Below are 23,391 nucleotides of genomic sequence, written 5' to 3' on the forward strand. Positions count from 1 at the left end.
TTTCCCAGGATGTCCCAAGGAATAGATCAGGTGGGGTGTTGGTGTTCAAAGATTTTTAGTGGTGGCAGCTACCAACACCAAGGCGGAGGAGCCAGGTGGAAAACGACAGTACACGTCCCAGAAAATGCTTCTGGTGTGGAAGGCTTGACCCAGTGCACAACAGGAGGCAGCAGGAGAATACAAAATTCCCAGACTGGACTACCAGGAGCAGAAAAACCGAACCGGGATATACCCAAAATGCTACACTCATTCAGCATGGTGAGAGTTCAAAAACAGCTGGAAAACACCTTCAGCAGACCTGCTTCTTCCAAGTTCCAGAACAGCAGGATAGAGAGGCAGCGACTAGGCAGGACTTTTCACCTTTATGAAATGACTTGGCAGGCTGAAGAATGATTGTCTGGAGGGTTGCCTAGAGCAATCCCAGAGATTAAGATTAATTTAAAGCGTTCCAGCCATCTCTATGGTTCTGCTTCCGTCACTCTGAATGGGGAACGTATCCACAGAAATGTGTTCTGAGCCTTCTGGCCATAAAGACCCAATCTACACCTCACTGATGATGACATATAAGGTCGATAAATGTCTCGGGATGCTTGTGGTCTCAAGCTGGAGGGATGTGACTAAGCAGTTTGGGCTGGACTACTCCTTAAGGAGTGGAACAAAGCCTGATTTACTTATGCCATGTTCCCTTTCTGTAATGGCTTTGGCAGGCTGATGAATTATGATGTGGAGGGTTTCCACGAGCAATACTAGAGGGTAAGATTAAATCTAAACCTTCCCGCCATCACCACTTTTGTTCTGCTTTACGAATTTAAGTACCACTGTAAAAGGGGGCTGGCCAAAGGTCAGCCAACCAATTACTAGAGGGACCTGGGGGGAAAGGGTCAGATGACCGACCATACTGGTTGGTCAATAGGATTGCCACTCAGCCTAGACAAACTCCCACAGGTAGTGAGAAGGTGAGCCCAGGGACCTACATTGGATTAAACCAGTTTAAACCAATATGGAGGATACCATATGGGATCACAAAGTGCCCACATCGTCAGAATGGCCATTGTGTGCCCCCCTCGGGGTTGCCCTGAACAAAGACAGCCCTAATATACAAAATGGCTAAGAGAAGGATTGAAAATACACAATGCAACCAACGCGGCCAAATGGCACGCACCACTGATGGAGCAAAAACTAAAGTACAACTATCACCAACCTACTCCCTAAAACCAATATAGGGTGGTATAATCACCCTAGAGCAAATATGGGGTGCCCCAGTCACACCTCTGGGTGCATTAGTGGTGTCCCAATAGCATACACCTTAAGTGAGGTAAAAAGTGTTGCAAAGGCAGGGGGCTTCAGGAGAAGTCCCTCTTCCACCAAAAAAAAGTCAGTGGGCCTCATTCCGAGTCGGGCGGTAGGGGATACCGGGCACCGGTAAGGAGACCAGTGCCGGTATTCCCCTACCGCCCGATTCTGAGGTCCCCTAACAGGAGCCGTAAGGTACGTTTGGTCGGACCCGTTATTGGTGGCAGTCATGGCGCAAATAGCGCCATGACTACCACCAATCTCGGAATGAGGCCCAGTGATTCAAAGAAATAAGGGAAATGGCGAAAAGTTGAGGTGCCTTAAAAAGTGGTCCTAGAATCACCAAGACTAGGAAGTCTGTCTAAACAGACACTGAGCCTGAGATTGCAAAACAAAGAATTATGGACACACACAGGGCTGCCTACTGGTATCTGTGCATGTGCTCCGAGAGCAGCAATGATAGAATCTGTGATGGAGAAAGTGCTGCTGACTGGGATTGAGAAGGCAAACTTCCCAAGCGTATTGAGAACACTAGCGGGTGATAAACTGTTGGTTGCTGGAGCAATGCATCCAGTTTCCCAAAACAGGCTAAGAAAGGCCAGTGCTGAACCTGCATAATGGGTCACAGCATCCAGATTCCCAGTGTGAAAGACCAAAACAGATTGGAAGAGTAAGCCCATACTGACAGTACACAAAGAGAAAGACAAATAGTGTACAAAGCACTGCCTGCTGGGAATTTATGTCACATTTCTCAAAATACACTGAGAGGGTCAAACCTGACTACCTACTGATTGGAAATAATAAAACCTTGTTCAAACTCTAGCACCACCGTCAGTCATTCTTCCAGCTACAAAATGTCACACTTCACTTTTTTAATATTAGCGGTTGGCTGAAGTACACATCCACTTGATGTTTAGATTATTAGTGTGTGGAATCCCAATGCAAAATGTGGGAGTTGCCCATTCTAACCTGGTTGCCTCCTGCCCTACAACTTGCAGCTGGAAGTGGACAATCCCCACTTAAAGAGTCAAATCATTATGTAATCCATACCGGACTAGCAAAGAGTGCATATTACATCATTATTAAATAATACAGAGCTTTCTAATCTACTGCATTAGTTACTGATCTTGTTTCCTATCACCCCCCACCCCCCTTTTCACAAGAGGATTACAGTCAATCCATTCCCCCTTTTGAGAGAATTATTGCCTACCTTTCCCAAATGCTGGAATCTGGAGAGGAAGACTGATCACCCCCACTAGATCCTCAATGGGCACGAGGGAGCGTAGGATGGCGCGGATACGGAGGGCCTCCCCCTTACCAGCTTGAATCAGCTGCAAAGAGGAAATAGAAATAATGTGTACAAGGGAAAACATGAATTTTCAGCATAAGGGTTTGTAAAAAAAAATACAAACAGATTAAAACATGGAAAAAAGAGAGAAAGCAAAAAGGAAGAGTGATAAAGAAAGAGAGAAAGAAACGGCAAGAAAGGAAAGGAGGGAAGAAAGAAAGAAGCAAAAAAATACAAACACATAGAGAAACAATGAGAATGCAAGGAGATTAAAAAAGCATGCCGCGTATAAAATAAATAGGAAAGAGAAAAAAATAGAACACACAGAAAGGTAACAGATTGCGAGTAAGTGGAAACGGACAAATGAAAGTAGCAAAAAAGAAACAATGGCAGATAAGATTGAATATGAAGAGTTATAAGTGGTAAAGGTAGACAATACAAAAGGATGTTAAGTCAGAAATTCAATTTATTTTGGTTTTCCTTTTTGCTAACTCTGATAGTTCTCTAGAATTTGTGTTGGCTTTTTGCGTCCTAACCTATTTTGTGAAGACTCACTTTCACATTTCTAGGCACACATAAAGCAACGTTGATTGAGCTGCTTCAAAGACACCCACCCAAAACAAGATACTACAAGGCCCGCTCCTGACATCTAGAACTGACCCTCGCTGCTCCCATGCAAATAACTTAGTTAAAGTTTATATTTGCCTAGACCTCAAACTTTATCAGTCATATTCCTGACTGTCTACTGTATTTGTCCCTACCTGAGTAGATCCTGCCCATGTTTCCATTTGATTGTATTACTTGCACATAGCTCCTGTTCTGTATACCTTTTCTGTATTGTATTACCTTGATGTGTAACTAAGCTGTGAGTTATCTTATGCTTTGCGCCCTGATACCGTCGGATCTGGTGCGCAATACAAATAGTAAAACAAACAAGCAAACACAAGAAGGAACACTGCCAGAAGGGTTAGAACAGTGTCATCATGTAGCTTTGTTTGGGGGTGGGGCAAAAGCCCAGCAGTGAAGCAAGCAATAACAGAGGGCTGTTGGCAACAGCGATCCACAAACAGATGGCTCAATTGCCTGACCCCACCTGGCACATCCTGCCGACTTACGTGCGTCTCAGGGGCACAGCGCCCCAGCAAGTCAATCAGTGCCGCGTAGAAGGACATAATGGCGTTGCCCAAGTGCACACGGTGCTCTTCGTGAGATTCCTCGCTTGCATACCTGTCAGGAAAAAAGACAGAAGCAGCTTTGTTTAAGACATTGTGACAGAAGCCCCACATTGAGGGAATGCTGAGAGTTCCTATTATACCCCAAGAACATAGGCGTGCTATTGCCTGTTGGCCACAGGACCAAACTCACGACTGCCACGGGAAGCCCCATACTAGAATAGTAGTGCTGCCTCTGCTCAGCAGTGGCGGACACCAGCACCAGGAAGTTCAGGTTGGCATAAGCCTCTGCTTTAAATATTATTTCGGTAGTTTTGCAGATTATGCTGCATATCTTTGATCATATTGTCAAAACATTGAAAGGCCCTGAAGGTGAAAGAAGGCATTAATAGTGTGTTAAACACAACTTGTGAATGGTGGGCCCGTAGGATTCCAAACCAGAGATTCACCTAACAGCTGTACCATGGAGAACCACACTTTTCAAACCTTAATTGCCTTACATCATGAACATGTTTTTTGAGATTGGAATATATCTTCTTGGGTATACAATCTGGAAGATGATTTATCCGGATGAATGAAATAGTTAACATGTAACATTGAAGAATTTGGGGTTGGATTAATCATCTAGAAGGATTACTTTTATCACAGAGTATACAATGAATTTCACTAAGATGAAATAGGAGATGTCCCAATACGGTGAAAAAGTAATCACAAACATATATTTGTTAAAAAGATGCTGAACCAAGATACATACTTGAGAAGATTTAAGACAATGATTGATTAGAAGTCAGAGGAGTTTACAAGCAAAATAAATTCTCTTTTTAGTGTCCGACTGCTTTGTATTTCAGTAGGACACACATAGGGAATGAAGCACCTGGCCGATGGTAATGTTGGTAATGTTCTTTCCGATGGATTTTCCACCACAGATTCCTCATCTGAGTTATACAATAGGCAGCAGCAGGTGTTATCATACGGTTTTCACAGGAGGGGACATAGTGGAGCTGAGGATCGACTCACCTCAACATTTCCACTCCCTGGCTCTGGAAGTGGCACCATCAGTACCACGAATAGCGCTCACCATGCCTCGTAACTTCAGTTCTCACTTATGTCCTCCATGCTCAGCAGCTAAGGGAAACACAAACAGTTTCTGGAAATTGGACGATCTCCCTACATGTGAGGCAGGATGGGAGGGGCAATGAGGGGTCTGTGGGAGGAGAATCCATCTGAAAGAATTTTGCCAGAGGTAAGTAATTTGTTCTCCTAATGAACTGCATCCTCCCACAGATTCCTTATCTTAGATAGAGACCCATAGTCGGACAGAACATAACGAGAAGGGAGGACACTGAGGAGTAGGACCTCACACCAGACCTTTTTATATTGCTGCCCTTCCAACATGTTCATCCTAGCCAGATTTTGAATCCAAGAAATAGTACTTTGCAAAAGTATGTGACGAAGCCGAGATTGTTCCTTGGCAACTTTCTAATGCAAGCACACCTCTCTGTAAAACTAAAGCTATGAAAAGTGTTCACCCTTTGATAGGTCTGTTATCTTGGCAATGTAAAAAACTAAGTACCTCCTCTGAGGTCCAAGCCATGAAACTTTTCTACCTTTCTGAAAGAAGAGGAATAAGAAAAATGGCGGGAAGCTGAACTATTTGACTTAAATGAAATTCTGAGATCACCATAGGGAGGAAAGAACGTTTTAGTAAAAGGGCGACCTTTTCATTGGAGCACACTAAATATGGAGGCTTGCAAGACAATGGGCCTCATTACGAGTTTGGAGGTAGCTGCGCTGTTTGTAGCGGCATGGCTACCTCCAAACTCGGGTCTGGGTCCCGCAAAAGGGGACTTACCGGGCCATTCTAACCTTGGAGGGCCCGGTAATTCCCTTTTGCGGGACCCGGTACATCCCCATTCCGATGTGAGCCCCAAAGGGCTCAATGGGAATGGCGAGGGTGCTAACAACGGGCCCGTTAGTGACGGGACCATTTTTAGCATCCTCTTCTGCTAGCGGTCCCGCTCTGGACGTCTGGTCTGACCAGGTGTCCAGAGCGGGACCCGCTGCAGGACCCGTAATGTGGCGGCCCGGTATGAACGGTGCCGGTCTCTTACCGGCACCGTTCATACCGTGGTCGCCTTCCTCCTAATGAGGCCCAATGTCTGAAGATTGTTTACCCTTCTGGACGAAATAATGGGCAACATAAAGACAACTTTCAGCATCAACAATCGCATAGAACAAGAATAGACGGGTTCAAAGGGAGACCCCATCAAAAATACAAGAGCAAGATGCCCACAATGTAGCATGGAGGAAACATCATGCTACATAATAAAAGGCCAGAGGTATGTTTGTCCGAAGCTGCCCTTCCTGCTTTGCAATTATCATCACTAGAGTGAGCCCTTGCCTTACGCATACAACAAAAAGACTTAAAGTTCAACTTCCAGGCAAACAAAATGTGTATTTCATGTGATCACCGCTAGAGGGAGCCGTTGACTTATGCATACAATAATAAGAACATATATACATTAAAAGAAATATATAAACTGAAATTCAATTTATTTGCATTATTTCTCCAACATAATAAATGTCTTCTTTAATGTGTTATTTAATTATTGATTGTAATATTTCCTGGTATGTATTATTATATCAATAATATTCTTCATTTACGTTTTAAACTTTATTTGACTTCAATTTACTTTATTTTATGGTCTCATGTCTACTTTGATTCATTCTGTACCTGAATGGTATTACTCTGACATCCCTCAACATTATATATTTGAGTCCAAAATCCAAGGCAATGAGGAGCAGATACAACAATTGGCTATATGTACTATGTTGAACTTCCGACAGATTCTGTGAGATTTTGTTTGAAGTTACTAATCCTCCACATAAAAGGAACAAGATCCTTAACAAAAATGTTTTTTCTATTAGCATAAATAACGATAAAATACACCACATAATATATTTACACTCTGAAAATGTCTTCCTTTATGCACATTAGCCCGTGTACACAGGCTTTTCCACTAGTATTTACTAAACCACTTATGAAATGCATAACCGTCAAAATTGTAAAGTCAGAGCCTGTTCTGAAGTCCTCTTAAAGATAGAAATAATTGCCAAATAACCTTTAGCTGTGCCAACCTGAAACCCTGCTAGGAGGCAGAGAGCAGACACACAGACTGAAACTGTGGAGCAAGATAAAGGGTCCAGATCCTTCTCACCACACCATGATGGTAACCTTCCTTCAATGACAGTTATGGATGGCCTTGGTGGCAGATCTTCTGGGAGAGAGGAGAACCTCCAGGACCAATCCCCATACCTCATCCCTCTCAGCAGCCACACATGGAGGAAGAGTATGCTGAGGCTCAGGTGAAGATCTCACCCCCAACCCCTCGACATTGGAAGAGGAGTTCCACTCTCATTGTGAGACATCTAGGAAGGAATGTTGTTATGTAAAGTACATCTGAGTACCACGTCCCCATGGCCCATTACAAGGCAATCAGAATAATAGTGGTTTTCAATCTCCATAACTTCCTCAGAATCTGACGATGGCGGAAACTGGTAGGAATGCACAGAGGAGGCTGAAGTGCCACTCTGGAGCAGAACAGCTTGCACGTCCTTGACACTGGAGGTAAACAGATCCACTTGAGGGGCTCCCAAAAGTCAAAGAATTCTTGAATGACTTGCTGGCAAAGCTCACACTCATGGGAGATCTAGCCCAGCGTGCTCAAGCCATCCACAACCACATTTTCTGCCCTGGCGCCATGGGCTGCTGAAAGAGTGTTGTTATTCTCCAAGACCCAGAACAAGAGCCACATTGTTTCTCTGCACAGGGTCTTTTATCCCATGCCACCCCTCTTATCGAAGTAGTGTATGGCCATTGTGCTATCCATCAGAATCAGGACACTCTTCCCTTGGATCAATGGAAGAAATGCAATCAGTTTAAACATGATTGCTTGCACTGTGAGGGGTTGATGTGTACCCTGCGCTCTGCCAAGGACCAAAGCCCACTCACTCTCTGATTGGTCAGGTACACCCTTCAGAGAGGTGTCCATGACCACCATGAATACCTGCCATGGTTGCAATAAACAATTCCCCTGCAATTAAGTGGTCTTGCTGGGCCCACCACAGGAGATCCTGTACAACAAGCCTGAAAACAGGAGACAACGGAAATCACAGAAGCCATTGGAGCGAACTCTTCCACAATCAAGCCTCTTGTACCAAATAAATGCAGGATGCCCTGAGTCCCAAAACACAGACTTCATTTGGGGCTATCAGGAGGTAACAGTTCTTTGTCAAAGTTATTTTGCATTATTTTAATATAGTATAGTGATCAATGTTGATTTGAGTCTCGAGCTGGGCAGTCCTCTGATGTGCTATCTCAATGGACTTGACCATCAAGGTTAAGCTTCTACAACAAAGCAGGGGCCGGGATCTCAAGTGTGGTGGATTTAAAGTTGCCTTTGCCTAGGTTTGACGGTGCAGTGGGCTCTGGTTCAGCCACTGACACCAGGCTAGTCACTTTCAGCACAGCAGCTTTTACAAACAATATCCAATATTTGTTTTTTAAGCAGCTCCCACTTTTCCAAAGATGATGAGCTGATGGGAAATGTTACCTGGTGTTCTGAAGAATCAGATGAGTCTTCATATGTAACATCCCTCCTAGAGGACCAACACTTCTTTTTATGGGACGAGGAAGATGATGAATGATGGGGCCATCATTCTCCAAAGGATTCATCACGATTGGAACTCACTTCTTCAAAAGATAAGGGGCCCAATTTAAGGGTCAGGAAGGTTTTTGCATAGTTGCCTTTGGGCTAAATATCATTGATTTTGTTTTCCTGGTGTTAATAGATAAGTTATTACCAGCACAATAAGTAGTTAGGCTATTCAAAGCGCACTGCAGACCCAGGGGTGCCAAGTCCAAAAGGACCAAATCGTCAGCATACCCGAGCCAGGGGATTTTTAACATACCACGCCTAGGAGGAACCAAGTTGTTATTTTCAAGGGCTGTCGGAAGGTCACTTAAGTAGAGATTAAACAACAATGGTGCTATTATACTGCTTTTTCTAAGGCCCACATAAGTGTTAATGGGGGCAGTGGTTGCACCATTGTTGTTCAATCTAACTTTAACAGTGGTGTCAGAATATAAGGTGACTAACATTCTTAGCAGACCAAGTGGAATACCTGCAGTAAAGTCCACAAAGACAGGTGTGATGAATCCTGCAGAGTTCTCACAGAATCCCTGCCTGAAGTCTCTTCCCAGCTGGCCAGAGAATGGCAGCTGCTACCTGACCCTAGCCCTAGGGGTGTTATTAGCTGGGTGGATCGCCTGGGAGGAGAAGGCCACCACAGGAATAGGATGACTCCATTGGGAGAGACGCAATATTTATACTCTTCTGAGAGGAAGGTTTCTCTAATGGCGGAATACCTAATGGCTTGTTGTCATAGTAAGGCTTCCCTTCCCAAGATTACCCAAATTGTCAGCTCTGAAAATCCCTATGGTAAACATGGGAATGATGTATGTAAGAACGTCTGATAATTATAAATCCACCTTAGGTTTGAATTATAAAACCAAGAGTCAACCATTAATTCCTTTGAAACCTTCTCCTGATAGTACATTTCATAAATCATTCAATCAGAGGGGATTAAATAATGTTGAAATGAATAAGAACATTAGAGACTTCAAGTGCCATAATGCCTAGGTACTGGGACGAGGAAGAGGGACTCAGAGTTACAGAATTGTTTTGTGCGGTCTAGTGGTTATAATAACCCACACCTGAGCGGGAGGTTTGAACATATAAAACCCCATAAGGCGCGGGCCATTAAGGAGAAGCAGTGGGAGCAGCTGAGTCAGGTGGAGCGAAACAGAGCTGCTGCTGTAGTAGAAGTGGGACGCCGTGTCATGGAAGCAGCCGAGGTTGGAAGCCCTGGTGTATGCAGGGGAAGCGCAGCAGGAAGAGGTACGAAGGCTGGCTGTCCTGAGAGAGGGAGTAGCTCTCCTGATCCTGCGTGTGACTCCAGTGTGTGGCGTTAACCGAGTACGAGCAGAGCATCAAAAGTATCAAAACCTCCACCTTCAGGAGGCGTGAGCGAGGGAAACATTACCCGAGCTGTCAGATGCCTGAGCGAGTCCGACAAAGGGAGAAAGAGCAGCGGGTTCGTTGAAGGAGCATGCAAAGACCGGTGAGTTGGCCTGTGTCAGGTAACCCCGGGGCACTCCATGACAGACGCTGACTCCCGATAAAGATTTTGAATACTGAATTAATGAATGGCAATTGAGGACAACTTGTATATTAAGTATTAAGAGAGATCAAGTTGAAGAACGTTGTATCCCACATTATCAAAGGGGGCACAACTCTATGTTAAGAGACATCGAGTTGAGGAACATTTTATGCAATATCGTCAAAAGCTGCGTAACTCGTTTATTAAGGGAAATCGAGTTGAGGAACATTGTAGCCACCATTGTCAAATCCAAAAGGGCATAACGTTTAATCAAAGGGTAAAAGAATATTGCAACCACCTTGCCAAAGCCAAAAGGGAAGAGTATTCAAACAAGGTGAATGTTCTTTAAAGGTAAGAGCACTTGTAGAAGAAAATTGTAATCAATATTGTCGAAGTCAAAAAAGGGGCAATTAATGAAAGTCAGTATTGCCACAGCCAAAGAAGGCCAATTAAAGAAAGCCAGTATTGCCAAAGTCAAAGAGGGGCAATTAAAGAAAGCCAATATTGCCAAAGCAAAAGAGGGCAAAAAAGGAAAACCCAGTATTGCCAAAGCTAATGAGGAAGTAGTTAAGGAAAATAAAAGTTGACAGAACAGAAGACCTCCATTTAACTATTATCAAAGGGGAGAAAAATATAATCTGCAGTGCCTGGGGGAAATTAAACAGATTGAGAAACATTGTCAATGTGTTGTGACCTATTCATGAAACAGTTGTTGGGATTTTACTTTTCCACATTGAGGATTGAAGTGTGGAACACTTGAAGCAGCCTCACCACAAAGTACTTGTAGAAGTGGTAGGAGTTTTAGACTGGCAGGCGAGTACACCAGGAAAGGGACTATTAGGGGTTAATCCTGGCACGTTATTGGACCAGGAAGAAGATAATTGAAGTACAGCAATGTGTAGAATGCTGTGATGGCAAGAAAGTGGCAAATCCATTTATTGTGCTGTGATGAACTGTGGTAAAAGCATCCTTACAGAACTTTGTTGTTTATGAAGAAGAGATGTGGACGTAGCTATGTTTTTGAAAGAAGAGAAATCATATTGACGCTTGATTGAAAGCTTGTTATCAATCAAGAACTTGGACAAGTATTTTGAGGAGTGATACATTTTGTTTAACAATAAGACTGTTCCAGTGCTAAGTGAAAGACGTATGGCGTGAAAAGACCTTTGTGTTTGGAGCAGAACTTGGCTATTGAAAGGAACTTAATTAATTCGAACTTTGGACTGGAAAATCCTGAATTAATTCTGGGCAAGGGGATCCGACCCTGGTTACAAGGATACATGTTTGTAAAGTTTATGCTTGAATGTAACTGTTATTTTTGACCATATAATACTTGTATGATTTATTGAATGTACAAGTGTGAGGGACAGATACCTTTTTTAGAGTGTTTTCCTTTAGTCTTAGTTGGACAGGTAGGGAAATCTTCATTAGTTTAGGGAAAGTGAGGCGGTTAACCCACCTTTATTAATTCATAAAATGGCAACTTGTGGGAAAACTCTATCTACTTGTATGCCTTAAATTTCTGACCCCTCACACAGAATAGACCTTTGAGTTGCGTACCTGCCAAGAATATTGAACCAAATTGGACAATATCAACATAATGGTGTGGATGCCGGCACCTTTGACAAACCCAGTTTGGAACTTAGGTATAATGGAAGCCTCTGTCCCCCAAGCTGAGAGTTTTAATAGCAACACTCTAGCAAAGAATTTGGACGGGACATTTAACAGGTGATAGTTCTTAGCACCAAGCCTGGATCCTTTCTTAAGAACAAGCACAATAATACTCTCTCGTCAAGAAGCAGGAATAACATTAGTGGCAGGGATGCATTTGAAAAGCTAATGTAAGAGCCTGCAAAACCAATCAGGATTTAATTTTAACAAAGCATTACTGAAGCCATCAGGCTCGAGAGCCAGACAAGTCTTTAGAGAGGCTTTAATATGGCTCATACTCTGTATTGTCATATTGAACTCCCAGGAGGCGTCAGAGAGATCGCATTCAGAGTCCTCATTCAGATATCTGCCAATATTTGCACCCAAATAAATCTCCCAGTCAGCTTACCCACATTAGCAATGCAAAGTAAAGGCTGGAATTTGTCTCTAACCAAGTCCCAGAATGTTTTTCTGTTGTTTAAGATGGCTGTTGTGAGCATATTCCAACGTACACAGTTTATGTTCTTTTGATGCAATCTCAGCCATTTGCGGTACACCTGCTGGCGTGCCTTAGAAAAATGTGCAACAAGTGGGCTACCAATATTCATAGAGATGATAACTCTGAAATCCTTAGGAAGGGCTCTTTTTGCCGCTCAAATGTTTTTTGTATCATAGCGCATTTTAATGGTGTTCACATATCAGTTTTTGTATATACTAGGTCTGGGATGAGGTTAAGGAGTCAGAGAAACACATTGAGAAGTCTGCACCATAAGATTAAGATTCAATAGTATCACATGGTTATCTAGAAGGAGACTACCACATTTACGTGTGGCAGAAAAACTCCAGTAAGTGTTATGGTCATTCAACAATACAAAAGATTGAATGAGGTAATTGAATATTTATGTAAATATGTTTCAGCATTTAATAAATAATACAGAATAGGATGTCTTTGGCTTTTGAAGTAAGTACCATGCATATTGCGAGCATTACATCTGGCCAGGGAATAACAAGTTAACCAAAAGTAACAAAGCTGAAGCCAGAATTACATAAACAAAGTAGACATTCAGACAAGAGTAACAAATGGACGGAAGCCAAGAATCTTTATCAGTAAGCACAATTACACACAGAGTAGATTCACTGCACTAATCTCCATTGGCAATTTACTTCACACCTCTCAGCATACTCATTTCAGTATGTAGCTCCTTAAAGGCATGATTTGAAGGTTCCTGCCTTATATAACCTACCCCTAAACCTAAACCCTGAGCTAATTTTGCTGAGGGTTTTTATGTGGAGAATGATAAACAATGCAGCAGGGCACTGAACAAGTGCCTGCACAGTAACCGCTGAGAACAGCATGCACGTTTCAAATACACCAGGCAGTTTATGGGCAGCTAGCAACTTATGTAATTGTTTTGAGCTCATTAGAATTAGTTATCATGGGGTGCGAAGTGCAGTGTGAAAAATAGTACGCCCATTTGTTAAGGGAATTACAGCATGTCTTCATTGTATTTCAGAAACATTGCTGTAGGGTGCGTGCAATACCTAAATGTGTAATTTTATTTGTCGCAAAGAAAAAGGAAATCACAGCATTAGTAAGAGCGCCCAACCTAGAACCTGCTTGTCAGATGTATAACTGGCATTATTCAGGATTTTATTGTTCTTATACATCAGATAAGTATGATGATTCTTATCAAATAAGCCTTTCAAAGCAAGTAAGGGGAAATCAGAATCTCCCGTGCTTATCTTATAGGAGAGGTGGCAATATCAAACCTGTGGCAAGAATAGTAACAGCTCCTTTTTCTCTGTACAAGCCTAAATCTACGATTCATGAGCTAAATGTATGTAAGCAAAGAGCGCTGTTCTCCTATAAGTTACACACATGACTCATCACTATCTACTTGTCCTTTGTACACTTACAATCTATAACTCAATCACCCTGCATACCCTGCGGCACCTAAGCACCAATCGCAGGGCATCATGCCAGGGACCCTCCACTGGGTCAGAATCTGAGTAGAGTCCAAAATGAGCTCTAATGCTTCAGTCATCACACTGTGACCTGAAACATACATCCAAGTCAAAGGTGCTCAGTCAATTATCAGCAGTCAACACATTCATGTCCATTTATCAACCCAACTAGAGTTGAAACATAACCTCATATTCTCCTTAGTCATCACAGATGCCTATCCATGCCCAGACTAGCACTCCCAAACAGTGTAATTCAAATATATTCACAATTCATCAATAAAGGAACCCATTTCAAAGATCAGCAAACTAAACAGGTGTTGCAAATGTGCCATAAATGTAATAAATTAATGGGATTACTACAGGAAGAGAGAAAGAGAACGAGATAATTGGGGGGTGCAAGGTCATCAAATAGAAAGAAAAGAAACATTTATAAATAATGAGCGGGTCCAATGAAAAGGGATCCCGTTTCAATTAACAACGATTTAGAATGTTCATTTTGGTGCATTTTTCAATTGAATAACAAAGAGGCCCACTTCAATAACCATCTATGGGAAAATGTGTAGCATGAAAAGATATGGCAAAATGCAGAAATGTGTGACCCCCAGGTAAGCTCTACTTGGAGTAACGACAGACCTGCTGGAACCAACACAAGAGAAGGGTCTTAAGAGGAAGCAGAGACCTAATTACCAAGAGGAACCCTTTAAAGAGCCACTCATATTGATGACTTCATTACAGCTCCAACATCATTTTTAGGGATACAAAAGTGGTAGCAATTCGCGATGAGTACAGATCCATGTTTTAGATCAACAGCACAAAAGCAGACATGGCCGATTACTGTGAGCATGTGCTAGTCTCCAGATGTTGCTTTTGAATACATTCAGTGGAGGTGCTCAATGTCAGTAAGTCCATTCATGAGAAATGAATGAGCTACCACAGACATAGTATATGTTTGCATTGCCAATGTTTTGTGACTCAGGTCCCTCATGTGTGCTGATGTGCTGCTAAAATCATATTTTCATGTTTAACCATGTGCACATACTCTCTGACATATGCAGACATAAAACTATAAACTCAGACCCTTATATACAAATACCAGCTACACACACAAAATGCAGCCCACAAATAGAGAACAACCACGCTTAACCCCTACACATTCCCTCTTCCAATTGCAGACTAGAATACAAACAAGCACAAACCTACAGAGACCACAACATAGGTGGACGCACTGGCATAACGAGTCCCACTCATGCAGCCCTACACATAAACCCAGATATCCCTCGACTCAGATCTATGCATTAAGACCCACATAGACACCTAGTAAACTCACCCACGCAGGCAGATCCCATAAGCATACAGAGATGCACCCATAGACTCAGACAGACCAAGAGAAATGCGAAGTCAAACACATAAAGACATGCAGAGACATACACACAGAGGAAGACATATTCACATTAGGTCCTGTTCCATACAAACCAAAAAACACCAAATACATAGCCACAAACATAATTTACCACATGCACAGAATCTGAGACGCTCAAAATTCCAATCACGCAAAAGCCCAGAAAGATATACACTGACAGGAAGATAAGGCCACATACAGACTGACCTACACATGACAAAAAACACAAAGACTCAAATTGACACGCAGATCCCACACACACATTCAACAAATCATTCATAGTGCAGTTGTATGCACATTTTTCAGACTCAAATTGACTAATCAACCCACACCAACCCACACGGATTAAACCAAATCTGTACTGTACAGACACAAACTCAATAACAGCCTTGAGTTTACACGTACATTTCCCTCCGACGATCCTTTTTCACAGTTGGCCCATCCCGGGCCGGGTCCTCTGAAATCTTGATGGCTTCCTCAATTGCAGCCAGTAAGCCATTCCCGCCTTCTCCTCGAAGGGCAGGACCAAAGCACTCGGGTCGACGGATCAGCAGACGTACCACTACATTGGCATTCTCTTCCACACTTTCACCTGGAAGACAAGACCAATACAAGTGAATTAACATAAGAAGGTATTGTCTGTACCAGTAAGTGTTCTTTTGATATCCTATAACAGGCTGTATATTGTGAGGTAGGAGGACAAGATGTGCCTATGAAAGGGTGCTCATAATGTGTGTGTGTTTTTAACACCAATCTTATTTGTGATTGCAGGTTTCATCCCACAGCTATGCTGCAGGTCCTTCAGTACTTCTGATTTACATTAACTGGTTTATTAGACTTTTTCCTTAAGAGTCCTCACCTGAGGCCTCTTCAGGGACACAGATACTGACTGCTGTGTGCATTAGTGTGTTGTTGTGATAAGAAATTATGTAATGTATGCTATGCGTATAATATATAAGGGAGTGCATCAGTATGTTATTATATATTTGCCATCATATTTCTGGTTTTGGTCGCTACATAGAATGGTGTCAGAGGTGCGATCATACATTTACTTATGTTATAAAGCAAAGAAGCCAAGTGACAGTCTGGGATTTGATGTACCTACCATTCACAAATACAGCAAATCGTTGAAAGTCAAGGTAACGTTCCCCTCCCACAGGATTCCAGCCGATATCAGGGTAACCCTTTGCTAGCAGCATGGGGCAGCTCTGAAGGCCACAGCCAGCTAGGTAGGACACCACCTAGGAAGAGAGAAAAGGGGGCAAGATGACAGATGTTCTCCAGATATGCAAGAAGCACCAACATGTATATTTAAAGCATATTAAAATTAATCAACAGAAATATAAAGAGAGGCAAAGGATGTGGTTGGAGTGTCTTACTACCAGGTTTGCTGATTTTGGAACATGACCATAGAACACTTCCATTTCTTACCACATGCAACTTGGTTTTCCTCCCTTATTTGAACATCGAAAAGAAGATGGATTTTTTTAAATCGACCATCACTCTTAAGTTTGCCTGTCCACAGTGTGAGGTCATTGTCAAGAAGTCAGATCCTAGAAAGGTCCCATGCAGGAGCACTGCATTAATCTTCCTTTTGCTGATTTCAGGGGATGCTTCCATGAGTAAGTCCAGACTTCAGCCACCAAATCAAGTCGCAAGCGTTTTTAATAGCCGCCAGTCTCTATTAGGAGATGGTTCTACCCTTAGCCAAAGTCAGGGGCCGGTTTTCCCACCCAGCAAGGGGCCTGGGAGCAATTAAATGAAAGGTGCAAATGATACCCCCACTTCGATTTAAAGGGTGAAGAAACACCATCATGTAAGGGTCTCGTAAAAGCTTTAGTCCAGGGATCTGAAACACCTACATTGGGGGCCATAAAAATAATTCCCAGTTAGAGCCATAAGGGCTCCCCCAAATACCCCCAGTCAAGGGCCCTTAAATACACCTGACCAGTTACAATGGCCCCTGTGGGACACAGTAAAGATCTGTAAAGCTCTGCTCTATACTATATACTGTATTTTATTATATACAATATATCTGCTCTGCTACATACTCCTCGCCTTACGGATGCCCATATGTATTGCTCGCTTACTCCTGCCTATGCAACCTGTAAATCACGTAAATTGTGTGCCATTTCTATGGCTTATGTACTGCCTGTATATTTCATGCCTGTGTAACCTGTGAGATTACCTGTAAATCATGCATACTGTGTGCCATATCTATGGCTTATGTATTGCCTGTTTATTGCATGCCTGTGTAACCTGTAAGATCAGCGCCCAGTTGCCCCAGGGCTAGGTTGCGCTTTACAAATAAATAAAATACAAATACAAATACATATACATAATCAAGGAGTTTATCCCATACAAAATAGCAACCACACCCAGTCATGGGATGTGGTTCTACCTCCAGTTTGGGGATGTGGACTAGCCCCTGTGCAAGCAGCATCAGCATCACCTCCGTCCCAAGGACTGATATCACCTTAAATCATTGCCGCTGCATGAACACTCGTCAGATACATGGGGTGGCAGCACAGTTAGGCACACAATGTCATACAGTCACGTTTATTAGACTTAAAATAAGATTCCCTAGGGTAGGATGTTTTATTTGTAAGTACAAAGGAAGAAATAATAACTTTTCATACCAAAAAACAAAACACGTCACACTAAATTACTTTAAAAATCCAAAAATATATTTACAGTATTGAATTGAAGGAAAGCTTGGGAGAAAATCAAATCAAATAGACGCGACTGCACAAGTCTGTAGTAGAATAAAGTACTTACCTCTGGTAATGTTCTTTTCCTACCATGGATTCCTCATCTCATATATATTCTTCCTGCAGCAGCAGATCCCATAAACATTTGACAGCAGTGAGTGCTGTACAGTTCATCAGCGCTCTTCATCGTCAAGTCCCGATGTGACATTGGTGTCAGTACAAATAAGTCGCACCGCATGTCGTGACCTCAGTTACTCATTTTCCCCCCATGCTTAGCCTCATTGGCTATCACAAATTAAATGAGGCACCCCTCAGCATTGAAAGAGACAGCAACAGGCGAGAGCTCCCTGATTGGGAGGCAGTTTGGGAGGGCGATGAGGAATCTGTGGGAGGACCATCCATCAGAAAGAACATTAGAAGAGGTAAGTAATTTGTTCTTCTAATGGATTATGTCCTGCCAGGATTCCTCATCTTAGATAGACTTCCACAGCAGTACTAAGTTGCAGAAGGAGGGGGGCGTGAACTCGGACGCATTATACTAGAACATGCTGCAGAACACCTCTACCAAAGCAGGTGCAGTAACTTTTCATGAACGCGTGGATAGAGGCCCACGTTGCAACCCGACAGATGTCCTGAGTTCGAACTCCTCTTTGGAGTACTGATGTGGTAGCCACATTTCTGGCTGAATGTGCTCTGAAGCCATTGCAGATGTCTTTCTGACCATTGAGTAGCATTCATATACGTACACTACAATCCATCTGTATATGATCTGCTTTGTTACTCATCTGCCCGTTTTAGGGCCGGTGTACCCCAAAAAGAGCTGTTCATCTCACCTGAAGGGATTCACTTTGGCAATGTAAAAGCTCAAGGCTCTTTGCTGATTGAGCCTATGCAGAATATCCTTTTCCTTAGAGGGATTAGGTGGAGGATAAAAGGCTGGCAAGCTGATTTTTTGCAAAATGTGGAATTCAAACCGTACTTTCGGTAGGAAAGAAGGACACAATCTGACCTTGACCATGTCCATTCAAGAAATCGTGTCTTACATGACAGAGCATGGAGCTCACACTCTCTACATGCCGATGTGATGGCCATCTTCCAAGTGAGACACCTGAGCAGCAAGAGTGCAATGGCTCTAATGCTGCTGCCAATAGAAAGTCCAGGACCATGTTTAGGTATTTGTGAGTCCTTTCAGAAATTGCATGATGGATGTTTGCGCCTGGATGTTTTTTTTTTTGTTTTGAAAAACGATCCTTGCTCGGGCATGTGTTTGAAAATGGAGCGTGCAAGAAAGATAGCCTTTGACTGTCAAAATCTTTAGGCCTTGTCTGGCCAAATGCAATAGGAATGACAGGACCTTTAAAGTGTCACACAGGCCTCTCTCTTGCGAGAGCAAATCTGCCCTCTGGGACAATGCCACAGAGAACAGATGGCCATGTTCAGAATGTCTGGGTACCACGTCGGTCTGACCCAATCCGGGGCAATCAGGATTATGGTTTTTCTGTGTCTTCTCAACCTCCTGATCATTAGGGCTCATATCAGGGACATTTCTCTGGCGCAGAATTGTTCACACTTCCTGTTGGAAATTAATGCAACGAGATCCACCTGAGGGCTTCTCCGAAGGGCGAAAATATCTCCAAAAGAACTTCCAGGGCACAGCTCCCACTCATGGGCGACCGAGACCTGCCTGCTCAGGGTGTCCGCAGTTGTGTTCTCCATCCCAGACAAGTGTACTGCTGTAAATGGAGAGCTTGTTCTGTAACACCCAGAACCAGAGCTTTATTTCATCCCTGCACAGGGGGAGTGATCGAACACTACCTTCCTTGTTTTCTAGATTTTTTTATTCAGTATTATCACTATGAACCGTTGTCTGTCATGTCATGTAAAAAGGCCATCAGCACTAGTCTAACTTCCATCAGCTTCAACAGGTTTATGTGGGGTGTTGTCTTTGCCAGGGACTATAACCCGCTCACCATCAGCTCATTTAGATGAGCATCCCACCCCTTCAGTTATGCGTTCGTAACTACGGTCGCCTCCGGCCACAGATGCCAAAAGGATTCTCCTGCCATCAGGTTCTCTCTCCGCGTCCACCAAAGGAGGTCCTATGCAACCTTGTTCGGGACCTGAAGTAGCTCTGCCATGTTGCCTGAGAACTGTGACCATTGAGACACTAGAGCCCAAAGAAGGGACATCATTCATACCCGGGCCTCTGGCATTAGTAAAATGCAGGATGCCATGAGACCTAGCAACGACAAGATGTCCAGGGCTGGCAAGAAGTGGGCGTTTTGAGATGTGGTGACCATCTATTGGATGTGCAGAGCCTTGACCTTGGGAGGGAAAGCATTCCAAGAGGAAGAGTCCAGAACCACTAAGATGAATTGGAGAGTTTGGAAAGGTGACCTTGGGACTTCTTGAAGTTCAAGGAGAAGCCCAGCTTGCGTAAGAAGGGGCAGATGCGGATACGGTGACTTAGATCAGCCAATCGTCCATGTATAGGAAAACATGAATTCCTCATCTCCTCAAGCTAGCTGTCACCACTGCCAACAGCTTGGTGAAAACCCTTGGGGTGGAGGTGAGCCTGAAGGGCATCACGCGATACTGCTAGTGAGAACTGCCAAGGACAAAGCTCAGGTATTTTTCTGTTTTTTGGGAGGATCAGCATGTGAAATTAAGTGGTCTGGAGTGACAACAACCAATCTTGGAGTTCAAGGCCTGGAGAATTTGAAAGCGTGTTAACATCATGGAATTGTCCTTCACGAGGAACTTGTTGACGCATCTCAGGTCCAAGATGGGTCGCAGTACTCTGTCCTTCTATGGTACCAAAGCCCACCACACCGTGTTTCTCTCTGCTTGAGGCTCCATTTCTATGGCATTTTTCCTCAGAAGGGAGATAGTCTCCTGCTGGAGTAGCGTAGGAAGGGGAGACAGTACCCTTGGGTGACCACCTATCGTGCCCATGCGTCTATAGTAATACTGTACCATTCTGTAGAATGATGCAGCAAATGCCCCCTATTGGAGTAGCATGTGAAAAGATATCAAAGCAATTTTGAAGCCGCTGTAGTACTAGAGGGCACTGAAGTGGTGGTGGACAGAGAGGTTTACCTCCTCTGCCTCTCGATGGACTGGACAACTTTCTCTGTCCTTGGCTGGCAGCATTTTGCTCCCTCCCTCTTTGGCAGTGATAGCTGTAGTCGGGAAAATAACTCCCTTTGCATGTCTGAGATGCAGCTTGCGTGGGTTTGCGTACCACCACTGCCAGAGACTTGAGATGCCTTCATTTTCTCTGTCCTATCATCTGATTTAGGACCAAACAGGTTAGAGCCATTGAATGGCATGTCCAACAGTTTGGCTTGCACAGTCTGTGAACGTCACCTCCATGACACAGAGCTTGTGTCTATGGCCCTTCCCACGCAGTCTGCAGCATCAAGTTCAGACTGGAGTACTTGGCACATAGCCTCTTTACCATCTCTCACTAAATTGAGGAAACTGTCCTTCATTTGCCCTCTGAGACGTGTTCAACAGCCTGTGATATGACTGCTCACAAGGTGTGGGCCTATTTGGCCAGAACGCATGTTGCAATAACGGCTTTTAAGGGCATGCCCCCTGAAGCGGAGATCTTTTTTTATAAGGCGTCACATTCCTTGTCACCCCTACAAAGAGGTAAGGTAGGGTATGTGCTCGCCTTAGCAATAAATGTTGCTGCCAGCACCACCATTCTCCCTGTGCTGGGCAGTTTAGACAGGAATTCTGGGTCATAGCGCGCTGGTGTGTACTTCCTTACTAGATCCTTGTGTAATGCTTTTGCTGAGCAGGATCTCTTCCACAGCTCTAACAAGGGCGGAATGGAAGGGCAGGACAGTTTCGCCAGTGGCCTTCTTTTGATGATATCAGTGAGATCATATTCAGTAATCTTCCTTGCAAGAGGCCCCCAACCCAAGGCATCTGTGGCCTTAGCCATCATCCTTCCGAACAGCAGAATTAAGATGGCCATGGGGGTCTGCCTGCTCAAATTCAACCTCTGGAGAAGTGTCTAGACCTTTAGATTCATGGCTAACTCAGTCAGTCTGGCCTCTTCTGATTGAATTCCTCTGGAATGTGAGTAGTTGTCAAAGGTTCAAAGGCGAACGGGATTAGAGCACTGTCTTCATCAAAAATGCTTAGAAGGGGCCCCAAAAAGTATTTCCTAGAATGTGGGGTAAATCGTGATGCCGAGGATGCTTCAGCTGTCGACGTCAAAGATCCTTTCAAGATTGGCTTCGACGTGATGTCGAAGAACGGCATGGGTGTCGAGATCGGTGAAGGCGCCTGAGGTTTTGTCGAGGGTGAAAATGCCGCCGGGCACTTAGGTGCACAGGAAGTACAGTATTACAAACCCCCTAAAAACTGAGGTCACGAGGCAAGGTGCAAGCTATTTTTACCGAAGCAGATGCCACATACAGGCTCGATGACTAATAGCACCAAGGAACCTTGATGTCATAGCGACTTAGCAACCCCTGATATCAAAAGTTTTTGAGATCTGCTGCACAAAGAAGACTCTATCTGAGATGAGGAATCAGTGGGAGGACACAATCCATTAAAATGAGCCATTATATCATAAAATTACTAATACATGTAATTAGGAATCTCCCTGACATAACAGCCACACCTTTATTCATTTATTTCTTTATACACCACGTTTGGCAGAGCCATCTGCCTATACATTCACACTTTCTATCCCTCAGGAATCTCACCTGACATTGTGGCAGACTTTTGTGAGCACGCCCCTGACTTCTTCACAGAGAGTGTGTTGCCTCACTCTGTGTACCAGATCTTCCTTTCTAACATCGCTGCAGAGGCAAGCCACTACGTGACTACCCAAGGTGACCCAATCCTTATTCTTCCCATGAAATCATGATGATACCCCATTCCATCACAATGCTTGTCGAGTGCCCTAACTGCCAAACGCAGGGAGATTGAACCCTCCCCTACAAGTAAGTTCCCATCCTTACCCCAAGCACTCTATCTTGAAATTCTGCACCCCTTCTTCGGCCCTACAATGAAAGTCAGAGTACTCTTTTCTTTCAATTTTAGTATCACTAATTGTGACATTGTTACATCAACGATATTGGGCCTCATTACAAGGTGGGCGGAATGGGTTTAACGGCACCGGTAATGGTGCCAGTGCCGGTAAACCCATTCCGCCCTATTACGAGGTTCCCTTGCGGGACCCACTCAGAACATCTGGTCAGACCAGACGTCCTTTGCGGGTCCCGCAAGGGGACCAGGGAGCTAATAACAGGCCTGTTATTAACGGGCCCGTTATTAGCTCCCTCCGCATTCCCATTGAGCCCTATGGGGGCTCCGATGGGAATGGGGATGGGTTTTTTGAATGAGGAATTACCGGGTCCTCCAAGGTTGGAATGACCCGGTAATTCCTCATTCAAGCTACCCGGACCCGAGTTTGGAGGCAGCCATGGCGCTAATAGCACCATGGCTGCCTCCAAACTCGTAATGAGGCCCATTGTCTCCCAGAAAGCAGGTGGGTTTTTTTTGGGCTTATTTGATTAGAGTCTACTTATCGCCTGGATGACGGCTAGCAGTCATGCAGCAGTGCATGTTAAAAATTGAGACTTTCTAGTTGTGCCCCGGTAAAATACCGGCACCACCTTGGCGGAAAGGGGAATTACCGCCCCATTCCAAGGTTGGCGGGGTGGT

General features: G+C 43.8%; 1 protein-coding gene across 8 annotated transcripts in view; it reads right to left on the reverse strand.

Annotated features, from left to right (window-relative positions):
* The window catches only part of RYR1 (ryanodine receptor 1), a 946,449-nt gene that overhangs the window by 513,665 nt on the left and 409,393 nt on the right, over positions 1 to 23,391 (reverse strand). For all 8 annotated transcript variants that reach the window (XM_069644325.1, XM_069644324.1, XM_069644319.1 and 5 more), the window contains 4 exons: positions 16,095 to 16,230; positions 15,395 to 15,581; positions 3,697 to 3,808; positions 2,504 to 2,624 (listed from right to left, as the gene is read on the reverse strand). In XM_069644325.1, the coding sequence (XP_069500426.1) occupies positions 2,504 to 2,624; positions 3,697 to 3,808; positions 15,395 to 15,581; positions 16,095 to 16,230 (556 nt within the window). The remainder of the gene's footprint in view (positions 1 to 2,503; positions 2,625 to 3,696; positions 3,809 to 15,394; positions 15,582 to 16,094; positions 16,231 to 23,391) is intronic.

This window comes from Ambystoma mexicanum, chromosome 2p (assembly GCF_040938575.1).
Source record: "Ambystoma mexicanum isolate Mex_15411 chromosome 2p, UKY_AmexF1_1, whole genome shotgun sequence".
NCBI lineage: Eukaryota > Metazoa > Chordata > Amphibia > Caudata > Ambystomatidae > Ambystoma > Ambystoma mexicanum.